The sequence below is a fragment of the Trichechus manatus genome, unplaced genomic scaffold (assembly GCF_000243295.1).
Source record: "Trichechus manatus latirostris isolate Lorelei unplaced genomic scaffold, TriManLat1.0 scaffold00008, whole genome shotgun sequence".
Classification (NCBI taxonomy): Eukaryota; Metazoa; Chordata; class Mammalia; order Sirenia; family Trichechidae; genus Trichechus; species Trichechus manatus.
In genome coordinates this window covers 17625580-17646403 of record NW_004443944.1, presented here as the reverse complement: position 1 = coordinate 17646403, position 20824 = coordinate 17625580, and the positions used below count along the sequence as shown (strand labels likewise).

General features: G+C 47.7%; 1 protein-coding gene across 9 annotated transcripts in view; it reads right to left on the bottom strand.

The window, feature by feature from the left end:
- Positions 1-3133: 3133 nt before the first annotated feature.
- Positions 3134-20824, bottom strand: part of ELMO2 (engulfment and cell motility 2) — a 43602-nt gene continuing 25911 nt past the window's right edge. For 6 of the 9 annotated variants that reach the window (XM_023743156.1, XM_023743168.1, XM_023743161.1 and 3 more), the window contains 12 exons: positions 17470-17520; positions 13196-13318; positions 12689-12823; positions 11084-11188; positions 10881-10989; positions 10350-10486; positions 8936-9099; positions 8705-8817; positions 8398-8505; positions 7529-7611; positions 5867-5944; positions 3139-4663 (listed from right to left, as the gene is read on the bottom strand). In XM_023743156.1, the coding sequence (XP_023598924.1) occupies positions 4463-4663; positions 5867-5944; positions 7529-7611; positions 8398-8505; positions 8705-8817; positions 8936-9099; positions 10350-10486; positions 10881-10989; positions 11084-11188; positions 12689-12823; positions 13196-13318; positions 17470-17520 (1407 nt within the window). In that variant the 3' untranslated portion in view covers positions 3139-4462. Of the gene's footprint in view, positions 4664-5866; positions 5945-7528; positions 7612-8397; positions 8506-8704; positions 8818-8935; positions 9100-10349; positions 10487-10880; positions 10990-11083; positions 11189-12688; positions 12824-13195; positions 13319-17469; positions 17521-20824 lie in introns of all 9 variants that reach the window. The other 3 variants (XM_023743151.1, XM_012558823.2, XM_023743165.1) reach the window with 2 other exon arrangements.

The following is a 20824-nucleotide window of genomic DNA, read 5'->3' as shown; positions in this document are numbered from 1 at the left end:
TCCTCATGCTCCCAACCTATTCCAAAGTCATTTAGTAAATTCCAGCGAAGTACATCTGGTTACTTAAGCCAAACACCAAAACTTACAGATGGAGTCAACTTTGACCACTCTTTCCCTCACTCCTCAAATTACATCCCATTAGTTCCACCTCCAATACAATTCTTAACCCATCTACTCTATTCCTATTGCCATAGTACAAGTCACAATTATCTTTCATCTATTGACTTTAACACTTTCCTAAATGGTCTCCCTGCTTCCCCCTTCCCAGCTACAGCCTGGAGTCCAGAAAGCAACCATAACCAACATACAAAAAAAAACCAAAAAAACAAAAAACAAAAACCCTAGTGTGTGTCAGAGTAGAACTGTGCTCCACAGGGTTGTCAATGGCAATTTTTCAGGAGTAGTTCACCAGGCCTTTCTTCTGAAAAACTTCTCAGTGAACTCTAACCTCCAACCTTAACCATCTGTACCACCCAACCAAAACCAAACCAAACCGTTGCCACTGAGTCAATTCCGACTCATAGCGACCCTACAGGACAGAGTAGAACTGCCCCATAGGGTTTTCGAGGTGGATTCGAACTGCCAACCTTTTGGTTAGCAGCTCCACCCAGGGACTCCTAAAGCAATCATAAACCAAAAAAAAACAAACCCGTGCCGTGGAGTTGATTCCATGGAAAATCTTTACAGAAGCAGACTGCCACATCTTTCTCTCTCAGAGAGAAAGTCTGGGTGGTGGGTTCAGACTGTCAATCTTTCAGTTAGCAGGCGAGAATTTACCCACTGTGCCACCAAGCAACCATAGAGATGGCTTAAACACAGAAAGCAGACCATGCCCTCATCCTGCTAATCCCAACTCCTTACCACACCCACAAGGAAGGCCTCACATGACCTGGCCTCTGCTGACCTCTACAAGCTCATTCTCCTATTACTCTCCTCCAACACCTTGCTTCACTGGCCTCCTTGTTCTTTCTCAAACGCAAAGTCTGTTCCCTTCTTTGTACTTGCTGTCCCCTCTGCCTAGAATACTTTTCCACAGACCTTTGCAGGGCTGAATACTTCATTCAGGTTTAAGCTCAAATGTCATTCTTCAAGGTCCCTCCCCGACCCTGCTGTCTCCACCACATCATCCTTGTGGCACTTTCCACCGCCTGACGTTTCCATGTTTGCTCACGTGGGTACTGCCTGACCCGCCCCCACCCCAGGACGCGGCATCTCTGCAGACAGGGCTGTGTCCGCCTGACTCTCGGCTGGGTCCTAAGACGGGCACGTCGCAGGTGCTCAGTAAATATTGGGTGAGCCAGCGCGGGACAGGCGGGCGGCAGGAGGGTGCTCAGAGAACCCTGCATCTGGCCCCTCTGCAGATGGGGACGCTGAGGCCCGGGAAGGGACAGGAGCTCGGGTGTGTCCCTTGCCTTCGCGCGCAGAGCCCAGGCGGGGACCTAACTTCCTGGCCCCAGACCTGGCCCTCCCCGGCCCCGGGAGCGCGCGGGAAGGCCCGCCGAATGTCCACTCACATCCTCCCAGCGAGCTCCGGACCATGTCCCTCCTGCCGGAAGTGCGATGAAAACCTCCGCCGCCGCGTCGGGGAGGGGCGACTTCCGCCGGAAACCACTGAGGACGGGGAGGAGCCGGCCTTCTGATGCTGGTAGCGGGGCCTCGGCAGGACCTTGGTGGTCGGGTGCTTTCACCGCTCTGCGCGGAGCACGAGCGCAGCGTCCCCTCCTCCGGGAACCCCTTGCGCCCAGCGCTGAGCACAACCATGTATTGTAATTGTTTGTGTCTCTCCTGCTGTGGAGCCCAGTGCTCCGCAGACAGCAGGTATCCAAAAGATGTCCACGTGTTTATGAATGGAGTATTTACCTTATGTCCAGTCCAGTGCTGGGCAGCCATGTAACCACAATGATAAATTTCTCATCGCTTTTTCTTCTGGGAGCTCAAGCCAGCTTTTGGGGGTGGTGATAAGTCGGGGGCATTAAATTATGAAACTGTGACTTAGACGATCCACAAGAGAGGCAATAGCATTTTCTGTGTGCCTGGAGTATTGTCTGAATCATCTCTATTTCAATAGGTTGAGTAGAGGGACAGCCTCCCAGACAGAGGAAATGGCAGAATCCTAAAGGAGGGGATGAGAAGGTTCAGGTCTAGTTTGGAGTTGGGGTTGTTTTTAACGAGATTAATAAGAACTATGGCTGGAAAAGTAGCCAGGGCAGGTTGCAGTGATCCCAAAATGCCAGCCTAGGGAGTTTTGTGGGCAGGAGATCCATTCCGAGGCGAGGGCAGGCTGGGGTTGCATACTGAGGTGCAGTTTGGGGCTTTTGCCCTCCTCCAGCCCTCTCCTGGCTCTCTGGCTCTGCGACTTTTGCGGCAAGTGACTCAGCCGGGCCCCCTGGTCCCTCTAAACAGAAGGCTCAAGGCCAGAGTGCAAGCAGAGTTTTATTCAAACTGCTGCCGCCACCACTGCCAGCTGGCATCACGCAGGCATTAGTTCATTCAACATTCACCAACCACCCACAAAAGCACCCATCGCTGTTCAAGGTCTCAGCTTTATTCAGCCCTCAAGGCCTGTATTCCATGCACTTTCTATGCCTTTTGAAAGAGGCAAGAGAAAGTATCTATTTTCATCACCGCCCTCATTCAATCCTTACATCTACCAAGGCTGAGGTTTGGAGCAACAGCCTAAAACACCAGCTGGAAGGCTGGGCACTGAGCACAGGCGACACACAGGGTAAAGAACGTGTCTCTTTGTAAGGCACAAGTACTCGAGCTGTTCCCTGGCTGTGTTCCTGGCCGGGTGGAGAGGGAGGATGTGTTCGCGGGGGTGTACAGTATGCCTTTCTCTGCTGTACCCTGAGGTACCCTGCTGTACCGTTTCCCTGCTGTGCTCGGCAGGCCTGAGCAGAAAACACTTTGTCCTGGGGCAATAATCTGTGAACATCCTTAACCAGGAGAGTTGTGCCTGTGTGTGTGGTGGGGGGAGAGCGAGCTGAAAGGAAGGGTTCTGGAAGGTGGCTAAGGGCCCCAGCTAGAGCTCTCCAGAGTCCCAGACACACTGAAATGAAGGCTCGTCAAGGTGAAATCTCCCCCTTTGGGCAGGGAGCAAGTACAGAGAAACATCTGTCAGTGGGAACCGTAGTTTTGTACATGAAAGAGTATTTATTGAAAACATGGTTACTGACAGGAAGCTCCTGGCTGTTCTCAGGTTACCATCTTGGCTCACAATTGGAAGTGTTACTATTGTTTGGTTTTTTTTTTGCCCCCCGTTTTATTTCCCTCCAAACTTTTGAGTTCTAGGATAGGTAGATCTTATATAAATATATATACACGTCTGTATAAGTATGGCCTATAGTAAAGAAAATATATAGTACACTCTTCATCAGATAGTACCTACCATGCCGGCCTACCAATACTGAATGCCACTGTGTTAACGTGTGTCCAAGGAGAGAGGCTGTGTGTGTAGTTTACAAGTGCTGCAGCACCAGGAAAGCCCCAATGGCACAGCTGTGGCCTTGGCTGGGCTCCGCCAGCTCCCTGAACTCACCGCCAATGGCAGAAACCAAAGCGCTGGGAACGGGAGGAAGGAAAGGACAGACGTCCTGGGGTTGGCAGGCCAGAGGAAAAGCAAACTGGAGGGGCTGCAATTGAGGTCAGTGGGAGATTTCTGCCAAGGAAGGAAGAGATACAAATGTGGGGGGATGGGATCTCATGACCTCATCTGGGCTTTTCCTGCAGAGTTCCTGGAGACAAGAGGGTGGGACTTAGCCCCAAGGCCTTTGACTTGCAGGATGAGAGACTGAGAGCCTGTAGGGGAGAAATTTCCATCTGCCTGAAAACTGCCTGGACAAGGAAGATCTGGTGGCTCCAGAGAGCAGAGATGTTAGAGCCAAATCTCAGAAGCAGCAGCATCTTGGCACCGTGTAAGGCTGGAGTGAGCCCTAATGGAGAAGACAAAAGCAAAAGGCCCAAGGCATCCACCAAGCAAAGGCCAAGGCCCCTACTGAGATCTGAGCCACAGGCATGGGTCACACACAAGCAGTCACTCCAAGGCTCTCCATGCGCCCAGCACACCAGTCTTCTGCAGGCAGCCTTCCCAGGCCAGGTCCTGCTCACCTGGGAGTCCAGCAGACCAGACAGGCTCAGGAAGAAAAGGTGAGTGGCTGTTGTTAAATCCAGCTCAAGAGGCAGTTTGTTAGGCTGGAAGGCAAGGGCCTCTGCTGTTCATTCCTCACGGCCCGATCCCAGGCCTGACGGTGATGGGAGGGCAGAGCACCTGCCTTCGTGACTCTTAGCTGATAGGGACCAAGAGGAAGCTCTGGGTGGTCCGAGGTGGTCAGAGGAATGGCTGGCACTGACTGGTCACCACGGTCACTACAGATTCTGTACAAGCAAAAGACAAGGCACCAGACTGTGAGTTTCTCCTGGGCCCCAAATGCCTTCCTGGGCACTGTCGCCTTCGGCTCCAGGCTCAGCCGTAGTGATAGACAAAGTCATAGCTGCTGGGCTCCTTGGGGACTGGTGGTGGGGCCTCGGGAATCTGGATGTTCTCCAGGTCCAGGAGCCGCAGCTTCATCTCCATGCTCAGCAGGGTGTCCAGGTCACTCTTGGTCAGCTCACTAGACATGTCCTTCCCCAGAAGGGCACTGAGGCCGTCGATCCAGATGCAGTACTGTGGGAAGCAAGTTACAAAACGTCACCTGGTGGCCACGGCTTGGCTGGAGGTGCTGCCAAGGTCCCTTTTCTGAAGGGACTCACAAACCCTAGTTAGTATAGTTAGTATAGGCAAAACCGACTTGACGCAAACCTGACATGAAAATTTGGAATAACAGCAAAGATAAACTGGGAGATGATCATTCACTTTCTGAAAAGATCTGGCTTTTATGAGGAGATTTCTACTAAAACTCCTTAAAGTAATATGAAACGTGATTTTTTAACATGTATTTGATGAGTACAGTAAAACTAAACCTGAGTACGGGGGCATCAGCTGCCCCCCCAAATCAGTAGGGTGGTGGGGGAAATATATATTAAGTGAAAAAGTAGGACACAAACAGGAATCATGGGAGGATCTCAATTTTGTTTCAAAAAAAGTAAATTAAAAAAAATAAATAAACCCACTCAGTAAATGTTAAAAATAAATCCTAGAGAGACTGAACTTGAGGGTCTCCTGATAAGAGGGAATAAAAACTCTTCTCCACCCATTTCCCTCACCACAACTCCTCCTGTTCCCTCTGCTGAGGTTTGCCTTTTCCCATGCCTGTGCTCACCTGTTTCCCCACCTGCTTGTCCTTCGTTCCTTCCCAGTAAAATTCCACCAGCAACTCAGGCCCAGTCTAAGTGTCTCCTCTTCCAGAAGCCTTCTAGTTCCCACCCATTGCCCTCAGAGCTCACCAGGCACTTAGGGTCTCAACCACAGCTACTCATTTACTATCTAGTAGTTCCCAGTGCTGCAGGTGAACTATAAGCCCCTTGTCAAAAGGGCCAGCCAGATCCATTTGGTTTCCAAGCCCATACTGATCCACTACAACATGCGACCAGGAGCCCTGCAGAGGGAGGGATCTGTCAGGTTCACTTGGGTAGGTGCCATGGAGAAATGGAAAGGAGGAGACTTTTCCTAGTTCCAGGCAAATAAGTGGTTCCTAGCTGACCTTACCGTTGTAATGACAACCTTACAGCTGCTGCTGAACAGTGACCTGGAGAGCCCAGCTCAGGAGGAAGGGCCCACAACGTGGCAGGTCCCTTGTGTCACCTAGCCTTCATGACACGCTGTGGCCATCTGCCTAAAGGCTGACCTTCCTGTTCTGCCCACACTTCCCTTCCAACTGAAGAGTCACAGAGAGGGCTCTGCGGTCCAAGGCACTGCCACACTGCTCACCTCGTACTTGTTAGGTGCAATGAAGTTTAAGGTCTCATCAGGATCATAGAGGATGGAGAAAGCCAATTCCAACACCTCCTGAAGGAGAAAGGTCTTGGTTACCCTAGAGCAATGGAATGGCCTGGGTTCTGCACACCAAGATCTTGGCCAAAGTCCTAGTAACTTGGCACCATCACCAAAAGCCTCAATTCATGGCCCTGGGCAGGCACACAGATGTGGCTGGAGATGAGGTTCAGTGGTCATCAGTCTTGACTCACCCACTTCCCGCCCAGGTCACGCCTCAGATATGTTACTTTTAAAATCGGAGAAAAGTCATTTTTTCAACACTCAGGGCCCTTTGAATGTCAGAGTCCATGACTGTATATTACCCTAAAAGTTATATTCTATATTACAAAGATGACTGCCTTTCTATTTCTATCATGCTGTAAATGGCATAAGAAAGTCTTAAAAGTTTACAGATAAAGACAACAAAAACGTATTTTGGCCAAACACGAGACAATTTGAGCATCAGTGAAATAATAACTGTAATGGATTGAAACAAATATGATTTGCTTAAATTCATGAGTTCACAATACCAAAAAGTCAAACAAAACAAAACACACACACAATTGGTCACTGCTGGATGAGATCAGGGAACCAGCTCATTATGTTAAAAACAGGAACACAAAGGGGAAGAACCAAGCATTTGTCCCGCCTTTCTTCTAGAAAACGTCCAACTGGGAAGCCAATGGTAGATGACGGCAAGTTTCTCTTTAGAGAAATAGTTCAGCTAATAAATGAAAAGGAATGACTGAATTAGAATATCACTGTTTTGCAAACCTTAATTAAATGGAAAGAGGCACTGAGCATCAATGCTGACATTACAAAAAGAGAGACAACCAGACATTATGTGCCTCCTGAGAGAAGAACAAAACACCATCCATGAAGCAGTCTTGCCAAAAAAAAAAAAAAAATTCAGACCTAAACTGGTTCATGCCTCTCGATCCCACTACCAATTTACAGAGCTGGGGCAGAGAACAAGTTAAACTGTACCGGGGGATACAATCAGCAAAATCCAGACTCTGGGAAAGTACCAAACAAGCAACCTGGTTTCTTTACTAGTAAGCTGCAAAGGAATAAAACAAAATTGTGGAGAGAGAAGACTCTCAGAAGACATATCAACTCATCACAATGTGTGGACCTTAGTGAATCCTGGTTTAACAAACAAAACAGTCGAGAGCGAGAAAGAGACAGAGAATGTGTGTGTATACAGACATTTTTATATAAAGAACTTATGACACTCATAAGACAATTGGTGGAAATTCAAACGTCGATGGAGTATTTCATGATATTAAATAGCTATGTTTTATTTCTCTTTAGGTGTGATAATGGTTATGTTAAAAGAGTCCCTATACTTTAGAAATACATACTAAATATCTGCAGATGAAACAATATTATACTTGGGATTTGCTTCAAAATAATGAGAGAGACAAGTGGATGGGGCAGAATTTTCATGGTTGTTGAAGGTGGGTGATGAATATATGGAGGCTGTATCTGATGTCCAAAATGACTCTTAATAAAACATTCAGGAATAATTTAAGGGGGAGGGGGAGACGACACACCTACACCACCACCACCGACTAGACTCTTCAGACATCACTGTGACGGCGCCTCTCCACTCACCTTGTTCTGCTTCAGAGCACTTTTCTCTTTCATGTGGGGACAATCTTTCCCAGTGACAATGGCCTTAATGTCTGCAACAGGAACTGACATATGATGGGAATTAGTCTCTGGAGGCTTCACGCTGCACATTGGTCCTTGCATCAGTGCTGGGAGGGAAGCCCTGAGTCTAAGGGCTAGATTAGCTCAGGGAGGGTAGCCTTTACTGTTCTCTCCTCCTTTGTCACTTCCCGTGGACCATGGTCTGGTGGAGCTGTGTCAAAGCTAACTGGGGTCACTTCGGGGCTTTTGGATTTGTCTCCCCAAGGAATGGGGCCGTGGGCACTCTCCTCACTTTCACTCCACAGTTATGAGGATGACAACGCCACAATAATGTAGCAGTGGTGGCAGCTCCAGTTACACTTACTGTGTGCCAGGCACTGTTCTAAGTGCTTTACATTCACTACTCAGTCAATCCTCCTATGAGGGAAGTGTGGTTATTATTCTCATTTTACAGAGAGGAAACTGAGGCAGAGGGGAGAATTAACTTGCATAGGGAATTAACGGCTAATTAGGAGCAAAGTCCGCATGTGAATCCACGCAGTCTAGATTCAGAGCTTATGGTCTTAATCACCAACCACTGCCTTCCAACTTAGCCTCGGACCATCCTTTACAATCTACAAATCACATTGACACCTGGGAAATCATTTGATTCTCCAAAACAACCCTGTGAGGTAGGCCAGCTGGAAATGATCTCTGGCAGATGAGGAAACAGGTCTTGAGACGTGACTTGCCCAAGGTCATATAATCTGTTTGAAACCAAGCTAGGGCTAGTACTCAAGCCTCCTGATGAGTTCAGCTATGATGACACATCAACCGAGAAATGAACCTACTTTTCTCCTGCAGGGACTCGAATGTCACCTCCCCTTGAGGGTTGTCATCCAGGTCGCCATAGTGCAGAACCTTGTGGTTCAGTGCCAAGCGGCAGTACCAGAAACGTTCTGGAACACAAGGGGAGGCAGAGCAGGTGAACAAGGGCAGTTCTGTGAAAGGCCCAGCACACAAAGGGCAAAGGAGGACTTATTTCTGCCTGCTCCCAGCAGGGCACAGAGACAGAGGGCAGGCTCCAACCAGGCAGCCCCATCCTGGTACCGGTGACTCTGGTAAGGACCAGCCCAGCAGCCCACATCCTCCTCTCACCTTGCCTTCGGCGATTCCCAATCTTTCGGAAGCTGCTACCCTCACAGAGCCGGTTCAGGCGCTGCTGCTTGATCAGCTCCAGGATCTCGGGCTGGATCTTCTCCCTCAGTTCCCTGGGGTGCACAAGCGCCAGAGTAAGGAGAAGGTCAGGGGGACAGCGGAGCTCTTGAAGGAGGGCAGGGCTAGCTGGCAGCCGCCTTCCCCGCCCAAGCCCTCTGGAATGGCACTTACACGATTGGCGGGGACTGGAAGTCATCCTGACTCATCCTCTCGGACTGGCGCAGCCGCAGGATCTCGGAGTAGCTCAGGCTACGCAGTTTGCTCTTGAACTGATCCAAAGAGTTGGGTTTGGAGGGCAAAGCTCGAGTGATTTGCTCTCGGACTACTTGCATAACCTAAGAGGACAGGAAGAAGGCAGCTGACTTAGGCCACTGCTCTGATTAGTGGACAGAGTGATTCTGGGCACCAAGGCTGTGTCTACCCCAGTGTCCCCAGCATCGCAGGCTGGACAAGTATCTGCCGGGTGGATGAGAGTACTGACTTTCTAAGGCAGGCCTTCTTAGGTGGGTGTTTAGGTCAAATGACTGATGGTAACAAATGCTTTACTTCTCAAACACTTCACTTAATCAGCGGTCGGCATCAACTCGATGGCAGTGGGTTATGGGTATGGGTGATATAAAGAGCAGAGGCTGTTGGAGTCAAGAGAAATGGATCCAAATTTTGGTTCTCTGACCCTTAATCTGTTCCTTGAGCCAGTCACTTCACATCCTCAGGCCACCATCTTTAAAGTGGGAGAAAGGAAGACCCATCTCCTGATATATGCTGCCATAAGGAATACCAGATGATATACGGAAGGCAAACACAGCATCTGGCACGCTGTCGTGTGTTCAGTAAATGTGTTAGTTCCCTAAAACAACTGCTAAAGCAAAAAACAGGCTAACACACTGCGTACAGTATGATCTCACTAATGAAGGAAAGATCTAGAAAAAAACACAAGAGGGAAAGACATAAAAATGGTAACAATGGCCATTGCTGGATGGTGGAATTACAGGTAACGTTTTTATACTGCCCAAGCTTGTTATGAGATGACAGAACACTCAGCTCCTAGACTGTCAGCCGAGCACAATGCTCTACAGACAGTGGACACTCAGAAAGCATTGAGGAATGAATATTGATTAAGTACCCACGAAGATGCCATGCATCGGAATCGGCTCAATGGCAACTAACAAAAACACCCACGACCAACACACCGTGCCAATCCACTTCTACCTCCCTAATGCTTCCAGTCCAAGCTACAACAGAGCTGCATGAAGTAAGTGCTCAGTCAACCACAGCTATTCTTGTTCAGCGTATTCTGCTCCCTAAGGAAGATGGGGGTGGGGGTGAGCAGATACTGGCTCCACTGGGCAAACGAGGGGCGCCCAGCGTACTGAGGGGAAGCAGCTTGGTCCGCAGTGCCGAGAGCCTTAGTCCTACCTCGTTTTGCTCAAGATTGCAGAGAAGTCACAACAAGATGGGACCAAGGCTCTTGCACCGTGGACCAAGCTGCTTTCCTAGCTCTGGGATTGCCAGGCTCTGGCCAGCTGTGTGACTGCCACATGACAGGCTCTGCCCGTGGTTCTCAGAGAAGCTCTGTGGCACTGACCTTGTTGAAGTCCTCTGCTGTCGCCCGCATCTCTTTCCATGTCTTGTTCAACAGCTGGATGCAAATTCCAAAGAGCTCTTCAAATGCTCGATCATGGGTAAAGAACATGGGGTGGTAGTCGTTGCGCCCTTCATTGGCTGTGGAAGGACAGAAACGAGAAGAATAAAGCCCTGCCCACAGGGAATGGGAGCTCATGTCTGGAGACTCTGGAACCTCTGCTGTAGAGTCCTGAGGCACAATGCCAGCTCAAGGCCTGTGGCTAACACCACTGCCTTGGTGTTCTCCTCCAAGGCACTTTCTCTTGGTCTGGCTCTACCCTGTTACAGACCCAGCTCAAATTACTAGCTCAAACAAAGCAACAGCCATGATTCCCATAAACCAGGATAATGTGGACTATCAGCTCACGCAGTGATAGAAAATCAATAAGGGTGTCCAGCCCCACTGACATCTAGCTGCTTATAATCTCATGTCTCAGCAGGCTCTTGATTGCAAGGAATGGCAGCAGGAAGAAGAGAAGCTGCACAGACTTACGTAGTTCCCCAACCTGTAGGATTTCACAGAGCATTTTGGTGAGCTCAATGGCACTGCGGCCAAAGGGACACTCATGTTTGTCTTCTCGGCTGCTGTTCTCCAAAACAATCTGTGGGGGAGGGAAACAAGAGGAAGGATCAGGGACAGGGAGAGGAAGGCAAGGGATGGGCTACCAGAACAGAGCGCCATCCCCCCGCCTTTACCCGGATGTAGGTGTCCTGATGGACTTTAGCCAAGTACAGCATGTTGTCCAAGGCCAGCATTCCAGGAGGAGTCTGGGTAAAGTCCATTGCTGGGTTGATATGGTTCTGGAGAATAAAGAAACCCAATTTGAGACTGGGTAGACTCCCCGTGTGGGTATCACCTGAGGGGAGGCCCCTACTGACACCAAGCCCCCCATATGCCACTCTCGCTTTGTACTCCCCTCTCCTGGAGCCCGTCTCTACTACTCAACATGAGCTCCTCAGGCTCTGCACCATGGCTGCTCACCTTGTACCCCAGTCCCTAGCAGACTGCCTGACACTTAGTAGGTGTGCAATAATTAATGAAATTAACCCCATCCTCAGGCCGTGTTCTATCATAAGATACTCCATCTAGTTTCTAAAAGAACTTAGCTATACCGGTTAGAGGACAGAAGGGTCTCTGCCCGCTTTGGTTGACTGCTGGGCCCTTCTACAAATGGATTTGTTTCAGAGGGCTGGATGTGACACATAAACGTGCGTACTTGCCACCACTAAAGCAAATCAAGCATCCAAGCCTCTCTAGCTTTTCACTGTCAATTTTTTCAGGGCCACCACTATGAAGGAGGGGACCTCATGGACCTGTCTGGGCAGGTTCTCTGACTACCTTGTCAGGGGAGAAGGCCTACAAAATTTGCACTTCGGTGTTTAAGATCAACTTAACTCAAAGAATATGGTCTTTGTCCTTGGTTCCTGAGAGAGAATGCTAAAACCCTAGAAACTGCCCAGTAACTGAAGTGCCTTTGACGAGGCTTCCAGACTACACCTGAGGGTTTATGCTAATGACATGACTCAGGTAGGGGCTGGCCAGGCCAGAAAGAACTACCTTGTGGTTATCAGCTGACCTAGGGGATAGGGGCACAATTCCATCAATCATGCTTATGTAATGAGAACCCAATAAAGGCTCTGGACACGGGAGCTCCACGGGCTTCCTGGTTGGTGAGAAACATTGATGCATGTGGGAAGATAGCATGTCCCTTTTTGGGACATGGAAGCTCCATGTTAAGAACCCTGCCAAACCTTGCCCTGTATGTCTCTTCATTTGTATCCTTTTTACTTAAAACTGTTAATTTTAAGTACAGCACTTTTGTGAGTCATTCTAGCAAATGACTGAACCTGAGGGAATAGTGGAAGCCAGCAGGTCAGAAGAGAGGGGGGCTGGGAACCCTTGAGCTTAGTTAGAGGAAACGTCCAAAACTGTAACCAACAGGTCAGAAGTGAGTGAGCTGGTGGTGCCGCTGAGCTTGTGGCTAGCATCCTGAAGGGGTAGTGAGAAAACCCAGAATTTGGAGCCAGCAGGTCAGAAGTGAGGTGTCATGGGGACTCCCGAACTTGCAGCTGGCATCTGAGGTTTTGGAAAGTCTTGGCCGTCTGGAGGACTGTGCCCTATAACTTGTGGGTTCTGACCTGGCTCCGGGTGGTTAGGGGCAGAGGAGGAAGTGCTGCCTGTGCAGCTGGTGTCAGAAGAGAAGTGGACCAGAATTGAACTGATTTAAACTGATTAACACAATTTGGTGTCAGAGAAGTGAGATGTGGGGTTTTGATTTGATTTGTCATGTAGGTACTTACAGTGAATCCCAGCATTTTGTAGTCCTTGGTGTACATGGCTTTGCGCTTTTCGGTCCCACTCCCAGTGACGCTGCTAGGGTCTGACTCTGCATCAAATGCAATCCTCCTTAGTTCGAATATGATGTCTCTCTGAGCCTGAGAGGCGAAACAGACAGTTAGCAGGTCACTCAGCTAACCAAGGGGAGCACGGAAAAGAAATGGTAGGCCAGGCTTTTCCGGACAGAATGCTGGCCCCGATCGATCTCCGAGGAGGGGTCACCACTACCACAGCAGGACAGAGATGGTCCTGGCACACAGAAAGCCAGCTGGCAGGAGCCGATCATGGGGAGGCCCAGGTTTTCCAGAGCAGGCACAAACCATTTTGCAGACAAAAATCAAGCACAGGCCCTAGTACACAGCAGGTGCTCCATACATGTCTCTGAATAAACCAGGGGTGGAATGCCCCACATTCACAAAAAAACATCCCACAACTTAAGCCAGGAGAGCTCTGCCCCACCTAGCACCTACCTGGTCATTGGGGTCCATCTTGGTCATCATCCTTTCCTCCAGAAGGTTAAAGGTCAGGACTTGTAAGACATACAGCTGATGGGCCATCTCAGTTTTGATTGGGCGGTTCCCTCGGATCACATGCTAGAAAAAGCAAAGGCAGGGAACAGAGGGTTGAACTGAAGAACCAGATCATGCTAACCAAACCAAACTTACTGCTGTGGAGTCGATATGCTAGCGAAAAGGAAAGTATACTAGGCAAGGAACAGAGCTTTCCTCCCCCACACAGGGACTTCATGTTCTAGGAAGGGGACGGCTAGTGAAGGAGCTGGATTCAGGCAGATGATCCCTGCAGACCCTGAGGGCACCACCCCTCTCCTGCACTCCTTGGAGAATGGAAGGCAGATGCCTCACCCTCCCCACAAGGCTGGGGGAGGCTGCCCTGTTAAGATTATGATAAGGGAGATTATGATAAGGGAGACCTTATAATCAGGTCTGGACCTTTCTCCAATCAGATACCTCACAGGACTACTGAATCCAAGACAACAGATAGTTTGCATGGAGGAAGATTCCGCTGCAGAATTGGACAGAACAGGTCTTTTATTTTTCCTTACAGAAATGAAATGTCTTGGATGGCATCACCACACAGAGGCTTCAGAAAAGGTCATTTTCTTTAAGTAATACTGACACATCTACATGAAGGGGGAACACCTAACTCCTCACCCAGCTCTGTCACACTGCCCTCGTTCCCTCCATCTCTCGTATGCTGTCCCCCTCCTGTCACTCTGTGTATGTCCTCCCCACTCTCTCTGTGCCCTCCTCCACAGTCCTCTCAATCTATCACCTCCTCCCTTTGTCCCTCTGATACCCGTTAGGTCCCCTCCTCTTCTCTCATGCTCTGTCTCTTGCATGCTACATCTCCCTCTGTCTCTCCTGGTAGATCAATGTTTGATTATGTTCTTGTCTCTCCCTATCTTGTTCTCACTCCCACAATATCCTCCTCTTTCCTTCTTGCTCCACTGTATTTCTCACTCCCTGTCCGTCTCACCCACCACCTTAGGTCCTGTCACTGTTCCTTGTCACCTAAACGAGACTCCTGCCCAGTTTCCCTCATGTTCTCTTATTCAATCTAGCTTTATGTCTCTAGAGTTGTGCTGTGCAATATGGTAGGCATTAGCCACATGTGACTATCTGCATTTAAATCAATTAAAATTAAAGTAAAAAAATTAAGTTCCTCAGTTGCACTAGCCAAATTTCAAGTGCTCGATAGCCACACATGGCTAGTGGCTACCATATTGGACAGCGCAGCTACAGAAAATTTCCATTATCACAGAAAGTTCCATTAGACAGCACTGCTCCAGATCTCTCTCATTTGAGATCATATCTTTCAGAGCACACTCCAACTTTAGATCAGCTCTCTCTGGACTTGCTCTGGCTCTAGGTCAATCTACTGAGACTTGCACTGTCCAGTATGGTAGTCACTAGTCAGTCACCTGTGGCTACTGAACACTTGAAATGCGGCTAGTTCAAATTGAGATGTGCTGCAAGTGTAAAATACACTCAGGATCTTGAGGCCTTAGTATGAAAACAGAAAATGTAAAGTATCTCATTAATAATTTTTTAATATGATGACATGTTGAAATGATAGTACTTTAGATATACTGGGTTAAATAAGATATACTGTTGAAATTAATTCCATATATTCCATTTTACTTTTTCTTACTGTCACTATTAGAACATTTACAATTACATATGTGCCTCGTTATATTTCCACTGGATGGCACTGCTCTAGACCGCTTCCTCCCACTGTGTGACTCCAGAGCTCTCTCCCTTTCTCTGTCTCTTTCTTTCTCTAGATCTGCACTGCCCAATACAGTAGTCACAGGCCACAGGTGGGTCCTTAAGTATAAACTGAAATTAAATAAAATAAAAAATTCAGTTCTCACTAGACATAGTTCAAGCGCTCAACAGCCATTCATGGCAAGTGGCTACCATTTTAGACAGCACTTCCATAACTGCAGAAAGTTCTACTGGACAGTGCCGCTCTCACTCCGTCTCTAGTGTGTCTGAATGCGCTTGAGCTCCCTCTCTGCCCTGACCTCCCTCTGAATCTGGGGCTGTTGCCAGCCCTCTCTAGCTGCCCCCACCAAGCCCGCCTCTGCACTCCCTCTCTCTAGAGCATGAGTGCTCTCTTCCTAGCTCAGTCTCGGTATTTCTCTCAACCTCCCCACACCTGCTTTCTCATTCTCAGCTCTCAGCCCTCCTCCTCCTCCCTTAGTTTCCCTTCCCTTCCTCTTCCTCACTGCCCACAGTCTTTTCCCTCCCATTGTTACTGCCTTTTTTTCAATTGTAGTAAATATACATATAAGTGTATATATATACATGCACACATACATACATATACATATACACCTTTATATATAAGTATATATAAAACATTTGCCATTTCAACCATTTTTACATGTACAATTCAGTGACGTTCATTACATTCTCCATGTTGTGCAGCCGTCACCACTATCCATTTGCAGATTTTTTCATCACTCTTAACAGAAACTCAATGCCCCTTAAGCAATAACTCCCCCTTCCTCCCTCCCCTCGCCCCTGGTAACCATGAACACACTTTCGTCTCTATTCATTTGCCTATTCAAGATATTTCATATAAATCATATAATATTTGACATTTTGTGTTTACTTTATTTTTATTTCACTCAGCATGGTATTTTCAAGGTTCATCCATGCTGTAACATGTATCAGAGTCCATTTCTCTTTATGGCTGAATAATATTCCATTGATGTATATAGCATATTTTGTTTATCCAGTCATCTGTTTCCATTTCTACTTCTTTCCCCTCCTCCACGCTCCTGCTCTGCCTCACTCTGAGCTGTTTCCTCTGTCCCTCCCTCTCTCTGCGGTTCCCTCTCTCTGCCACTCCCCGATCTCTGCCTGCCTATCTCTATTCCTCCTGCCTCACCTCTCTCTATAATTCATAGAACAGCTTTGAAGGGAGGCTATAAGTTAATGTGATACCAGTTTTCATTCACTTTAATCTCCCTTTCTCAAACTTACTGACATCATGCTGGAAGGCAATTAATTACTCTAGCCATCAGTGGCTTAGAGAAGTACAGCTCCAGACAGATAAGCTACAGTTTCAGAGGTGTTATCTGAAGCCTTACTTGAGGCCTCAGTTATCTGGCTTGACTCAATTAAATCCCTGGACTTAACCGAGCATGCATTAACCATTTCCTGGCAGGCCACTGAAGTCCTGACACTGAATTGTCTTCAATAGTGGGATCTGCTTGTTTACAAGGCTTGTCCAGAAATGAGCCCAAAACTTCTAGCCCCATTAAAGTAAATAAGTCTGAAATGTAATTAAATTTCCCCCAGAAAGGCGGTGTGCCCCGCATATGCATAGGACAGCTGCTCAGGTGTGTAGACAGGAATGCATGGGAGTCTGGGCACACCCCCTGGGGCTCAGGCTCTGACATTTGCTCAGGGCCCCTCCTGCCATGCTGGCAGTTGGCTGTGACCAGGGAAGTGACCAGTGGGGAGAGCCAGCTCTGCAGGGTCAGGTCTGGCAGGCTCCGCATGTTAGAGCAGCTCACTGCTCAACTTCACAAGCACGCAGAGCTGACTTCAGGAATCCCATCACCTTTGCATCCTGTTCACAGTAAAAGAACTGCCAATTTGAGTGGTGTGCTCACCGAGTGCCAGGCACCCTGCTAAGCAGTGAATATATATTAGCTCATTTAGTCCTACATCCAGATGAGCAAATCGAAGCCCAGAGAAGTTAAGTGAATTGCCCAAGATTAAAGATTGGTAAATGGCAGAATGGGGGGTTGGCTGACTCCAGAGTCATATTCAGAATTAATAAGTCTTCCAAACTTGACTCCTGATTTCTCATTCTATTTCTTTCACTGTGGTCTCCTGGATTTCCCCTGTTTTTGATAACTGATAAAATGGTTTCCTTTTAATCCAGACCTTGGGTCCCTTCCCCAGCTGCCCTCCAAATTTTGGAGTTGTGGAGCAACAAACAGTATAACTGGCCTGAGTACCTCCCTGGAAGCTCTGCCAATTCCTGGTGGGATGGCCTCCAGAAGACAGCTCTCTTTCAGGGGATTATGAAGACAGCTTTCCAGCTTAAGAACTGTTTAGAAACTAATGGTAAATTCCCTCTGTGTGTCTTCCCGAACCTCAATAGTCATTTCAATAATAATAATAATGCAGTAAGTATAATAATAATAATTACGATTAATAGTAACAATAACTATAAAATACAGTGTGTTCCAGGCACTTACATTCAGGATTATGGACCGAAGGTGCTTCTGTGCAAATGCATTGGCCATATCCTAGAGAAAAATGAGCAGATATAAGACAAGCGGCAGACACACTTCTTACAGTGATCAAGAGGAAGGTGACGTTATAACCTGTGGGCTTTTTCTCCTTCTCAATTGTTTTTTTTCTTTCAAATAAAGGTGGGCAAAGGGAAGAATATCCACTGACCGTCAAGCATATTTATACTCTGAAAAATTCCCTCACATTTTCTATGAGTGGGGTTTCCCTTCCAGTGCATCATCTTCAAAGAGAGATGTCTATTCCAGGACTAGACCCTCGTGTCACCAGGGTGTGGGGTGATGGACACTGCATGGTGAGCACACAGAAGCACGATGGTTCCAAGCCACATGCACCCTTCCAGGTAGATGCCCAATGCCAGCGCTGGGAGAGGCTCTTAAAAAGCACTCGCCTCAAACTGAGGAAAGGGCTTTGGCCCCAGCCACCTGCCCTTGCCCCCTGCACCACCCCATTACCCAGAGCTGGGCACGGACACTCAAACAGTAAGTCCGTGATTCACTTCTAGCAGGGCTAGAGAACAGCGTGTTGGGTGCTTTTGGGTAATTTTTTCACAATAGGTTCACCTTTTCAATTACATTTGGCTCAGATTTTGACAGTGCTGCTTTATTTATGTAGTGCACTCGGGAAATAAAAGTATCCTACGTAAGTGAATTTGCCAGGGAGTGAAGCTTTAAGGGTCTTCTCAGAACTAGTCATTATTTTGACTATTCGTATGCAAATATTTTAAAAATATGTCATACACATTTCTTTATTTCTGGAGAGATTACAATGATTATAATTTAATCACTGCCAAGGGCTTGGCTTCATCAAAAAGAACATCAGTTACTCTTCTGTATTGTGAAATTGTAATACCCTGAGGAGCTATTGAAACAGGAAGCTATTTCCCCTAAACAAAATGGTCCCAGATTACTACACTTTTAATTTTTCTGACAGCTTTTCATAATTCTTCTCTCTTCTCCTTCTGATGTCAGCCATCATTTCTTACTAACATTAATTAGTATGACTTCACTTTCTAAACTGCTGTCTTAATTCCATTTTAGAGATAATTCTAAATCAGTGGGCCTGAGGGAGCTATTCTCCTCCCCCCTGGAGTAACATCCACAAGCACTGTCATTTTCCTCTGACAGGCCTTTCTCTTTCACTTCTAGATTTCTAGCCATAGTCCATTAAGTTTTACTTTGCATTCCCTGAGCACATACTGCTGGCAAAGGAAGGTGGCCTAGAAACTTCTGTGGTAGTTATAGGAGGCCAACCTGAGATTAAATCTTGCTGTGGACAACTCACAAAGTGGAAAACTAACAGTGGTCTCTAGCTCTAATATAACGGCCTCAGACCAAAAGCTTCTCTGTGGTACCAGGGGAAAAGCACTTATCTTTACATCCTCACAAAGGTGACCTCTCTAAAACACCCTCTGACCAAGAAATGAGCATCCAAACTCTCTTTTATCAATTATCTAAACCTTTCAAACTGCCACGGTCTAGCAAGAGTCCAAAAAGGGCCTGGATTTACCTTACTCTTTTGCTATAGCAAGTTGAAAGGCGAGGCATCTGTGGTGTCATCAAGATAAAAGTCACAGGCTATTTCTGAATCTGATCTCCACTGGCTGAACCACAGACCCATGTAAAAGCAAGTTACAAAGGGAAGACTGGGCCCCGTTCCTTGGGAAAGGCATCCCCTTCATCCTTTACGGGACTCTAATCTGTAGAACTTCCCTAAGCATCCTGACAGATGAGATTTACCGCATATAACTTTCCCTGTATCTTTGGTCCCCTGAACATCTACGTCAGACTGTGAGATTCTTGCCCAGCTCTGGACCTCCCCACCTGGAAGGGAGCTGGGGCCCTTTTCACATGGCGATGCTACTTACAGTGACAGGCAGGTCTAGAGGATTAAGGTGCTTGTCCTGCCAGCAGAAAGCAAAAGCACAGAGAGAAGCAGACGGAAGGATGAGCTTTCAGCTTACGTTCAAACAAGGACGGGGAAGGAAGAGATTAACAGAGCAAAGCTATCCAAGAAAGACAAGGACAGACAGAACCACAGACGCTCCTGGTCCTCCCACCAGAATCTACCAAGAATTTGGTACGTGAACCCACATGGATTTCAACTTACAGAGCCCATGATAAAAAAAACCAAAACCAAACCTGTGGCCATTGAGTGGATTCCGACTCATAGTGACCCTACAGGACAGAGTAGAACTGCCCCTTAGGGTTTCCAAGGCCGTAAATATTTATAGAAGCAGACCACCGACCTTACAATTGGCAGATGAGCGCTTTAACCACTGTGCCACCAGGGCTCCCTCATTATCCCTCATCATCAGAGCCCATGATACGGACAGAGAATTAAGAAGCCTTACTTTTGTACATTACTTGGGCTTTTATCAGAGAAATATGGAATGTTAGTGTTAGAAGGACCCTTAGAAATCACTCAGTGTGGCTCTTTCCCTTTACAGAAAGAGAAACTGAGACCCTGAGAACGTAAAGTACCTGCCCAGCCAGTGGCAAGAAAAGGACTTGACCCTAGGCCCCCTGACTCTTAGATCAGTGTTTGTCCCACTGCCCAGCTGATGCCTAGTTTCCTCATTGGTAAAATAGGGGTCTGGTTTTTCCTCGTGATATCCTTGTGAGGTAAGCAGGGGAGATGTTGTTCCTTCCATATTACAGGGGAGGAAACTGAGGTTCAGAGAGGCAAAGCAGTTTACCTAACATCACAGCTGATTAATAGGAGAAGACAGAAGATCAAAACCTGAATCTGAGCACTTTTATACATAAAACTTAGTGCTCAGTCCCTCCACTCTTGCTTCTGCAAGTAAGGACCTCATTTGTTTTGATTCCTTTAGATTCAACAGTGATGCCCAGAGGTTCTCCTCTCCCTTCTTCTTGATCCTCTAACCCAGGGATTGGCAGACTATGGCCACATTAGGCCGTTTTGTATATAAGGTTTTACTGGAAGACAGCCATGCCCATTCCTTTATGTATTGTCTATAGCTGCTTTTAGCTACAATGGCAGTCTTTGCCCAGAGACTGTATGGCCCACAAAGCCAAAAATATTTACTACCTGGTCCTTTAAAGATAAAGTTTTCAGGCTCCTGCTCTGCTCTAAGACCCAGCTGGTCTCCCCTCACAGGCCCTCCCCTGATCTTTCTTAACAAAGCTACCCCACTGGGCTCTGACCACAGAGGGACAGGAGGAAGGAATCTCAGGGAAATGGCTGGATTTCAGCTGTCTGCCCAGCAAAGGGGGTGGCGGGGGGGGGGAGGAGGAGGGAGGAGAGAATTCTTCTCTTAGAAGAGCCCAGATGAAA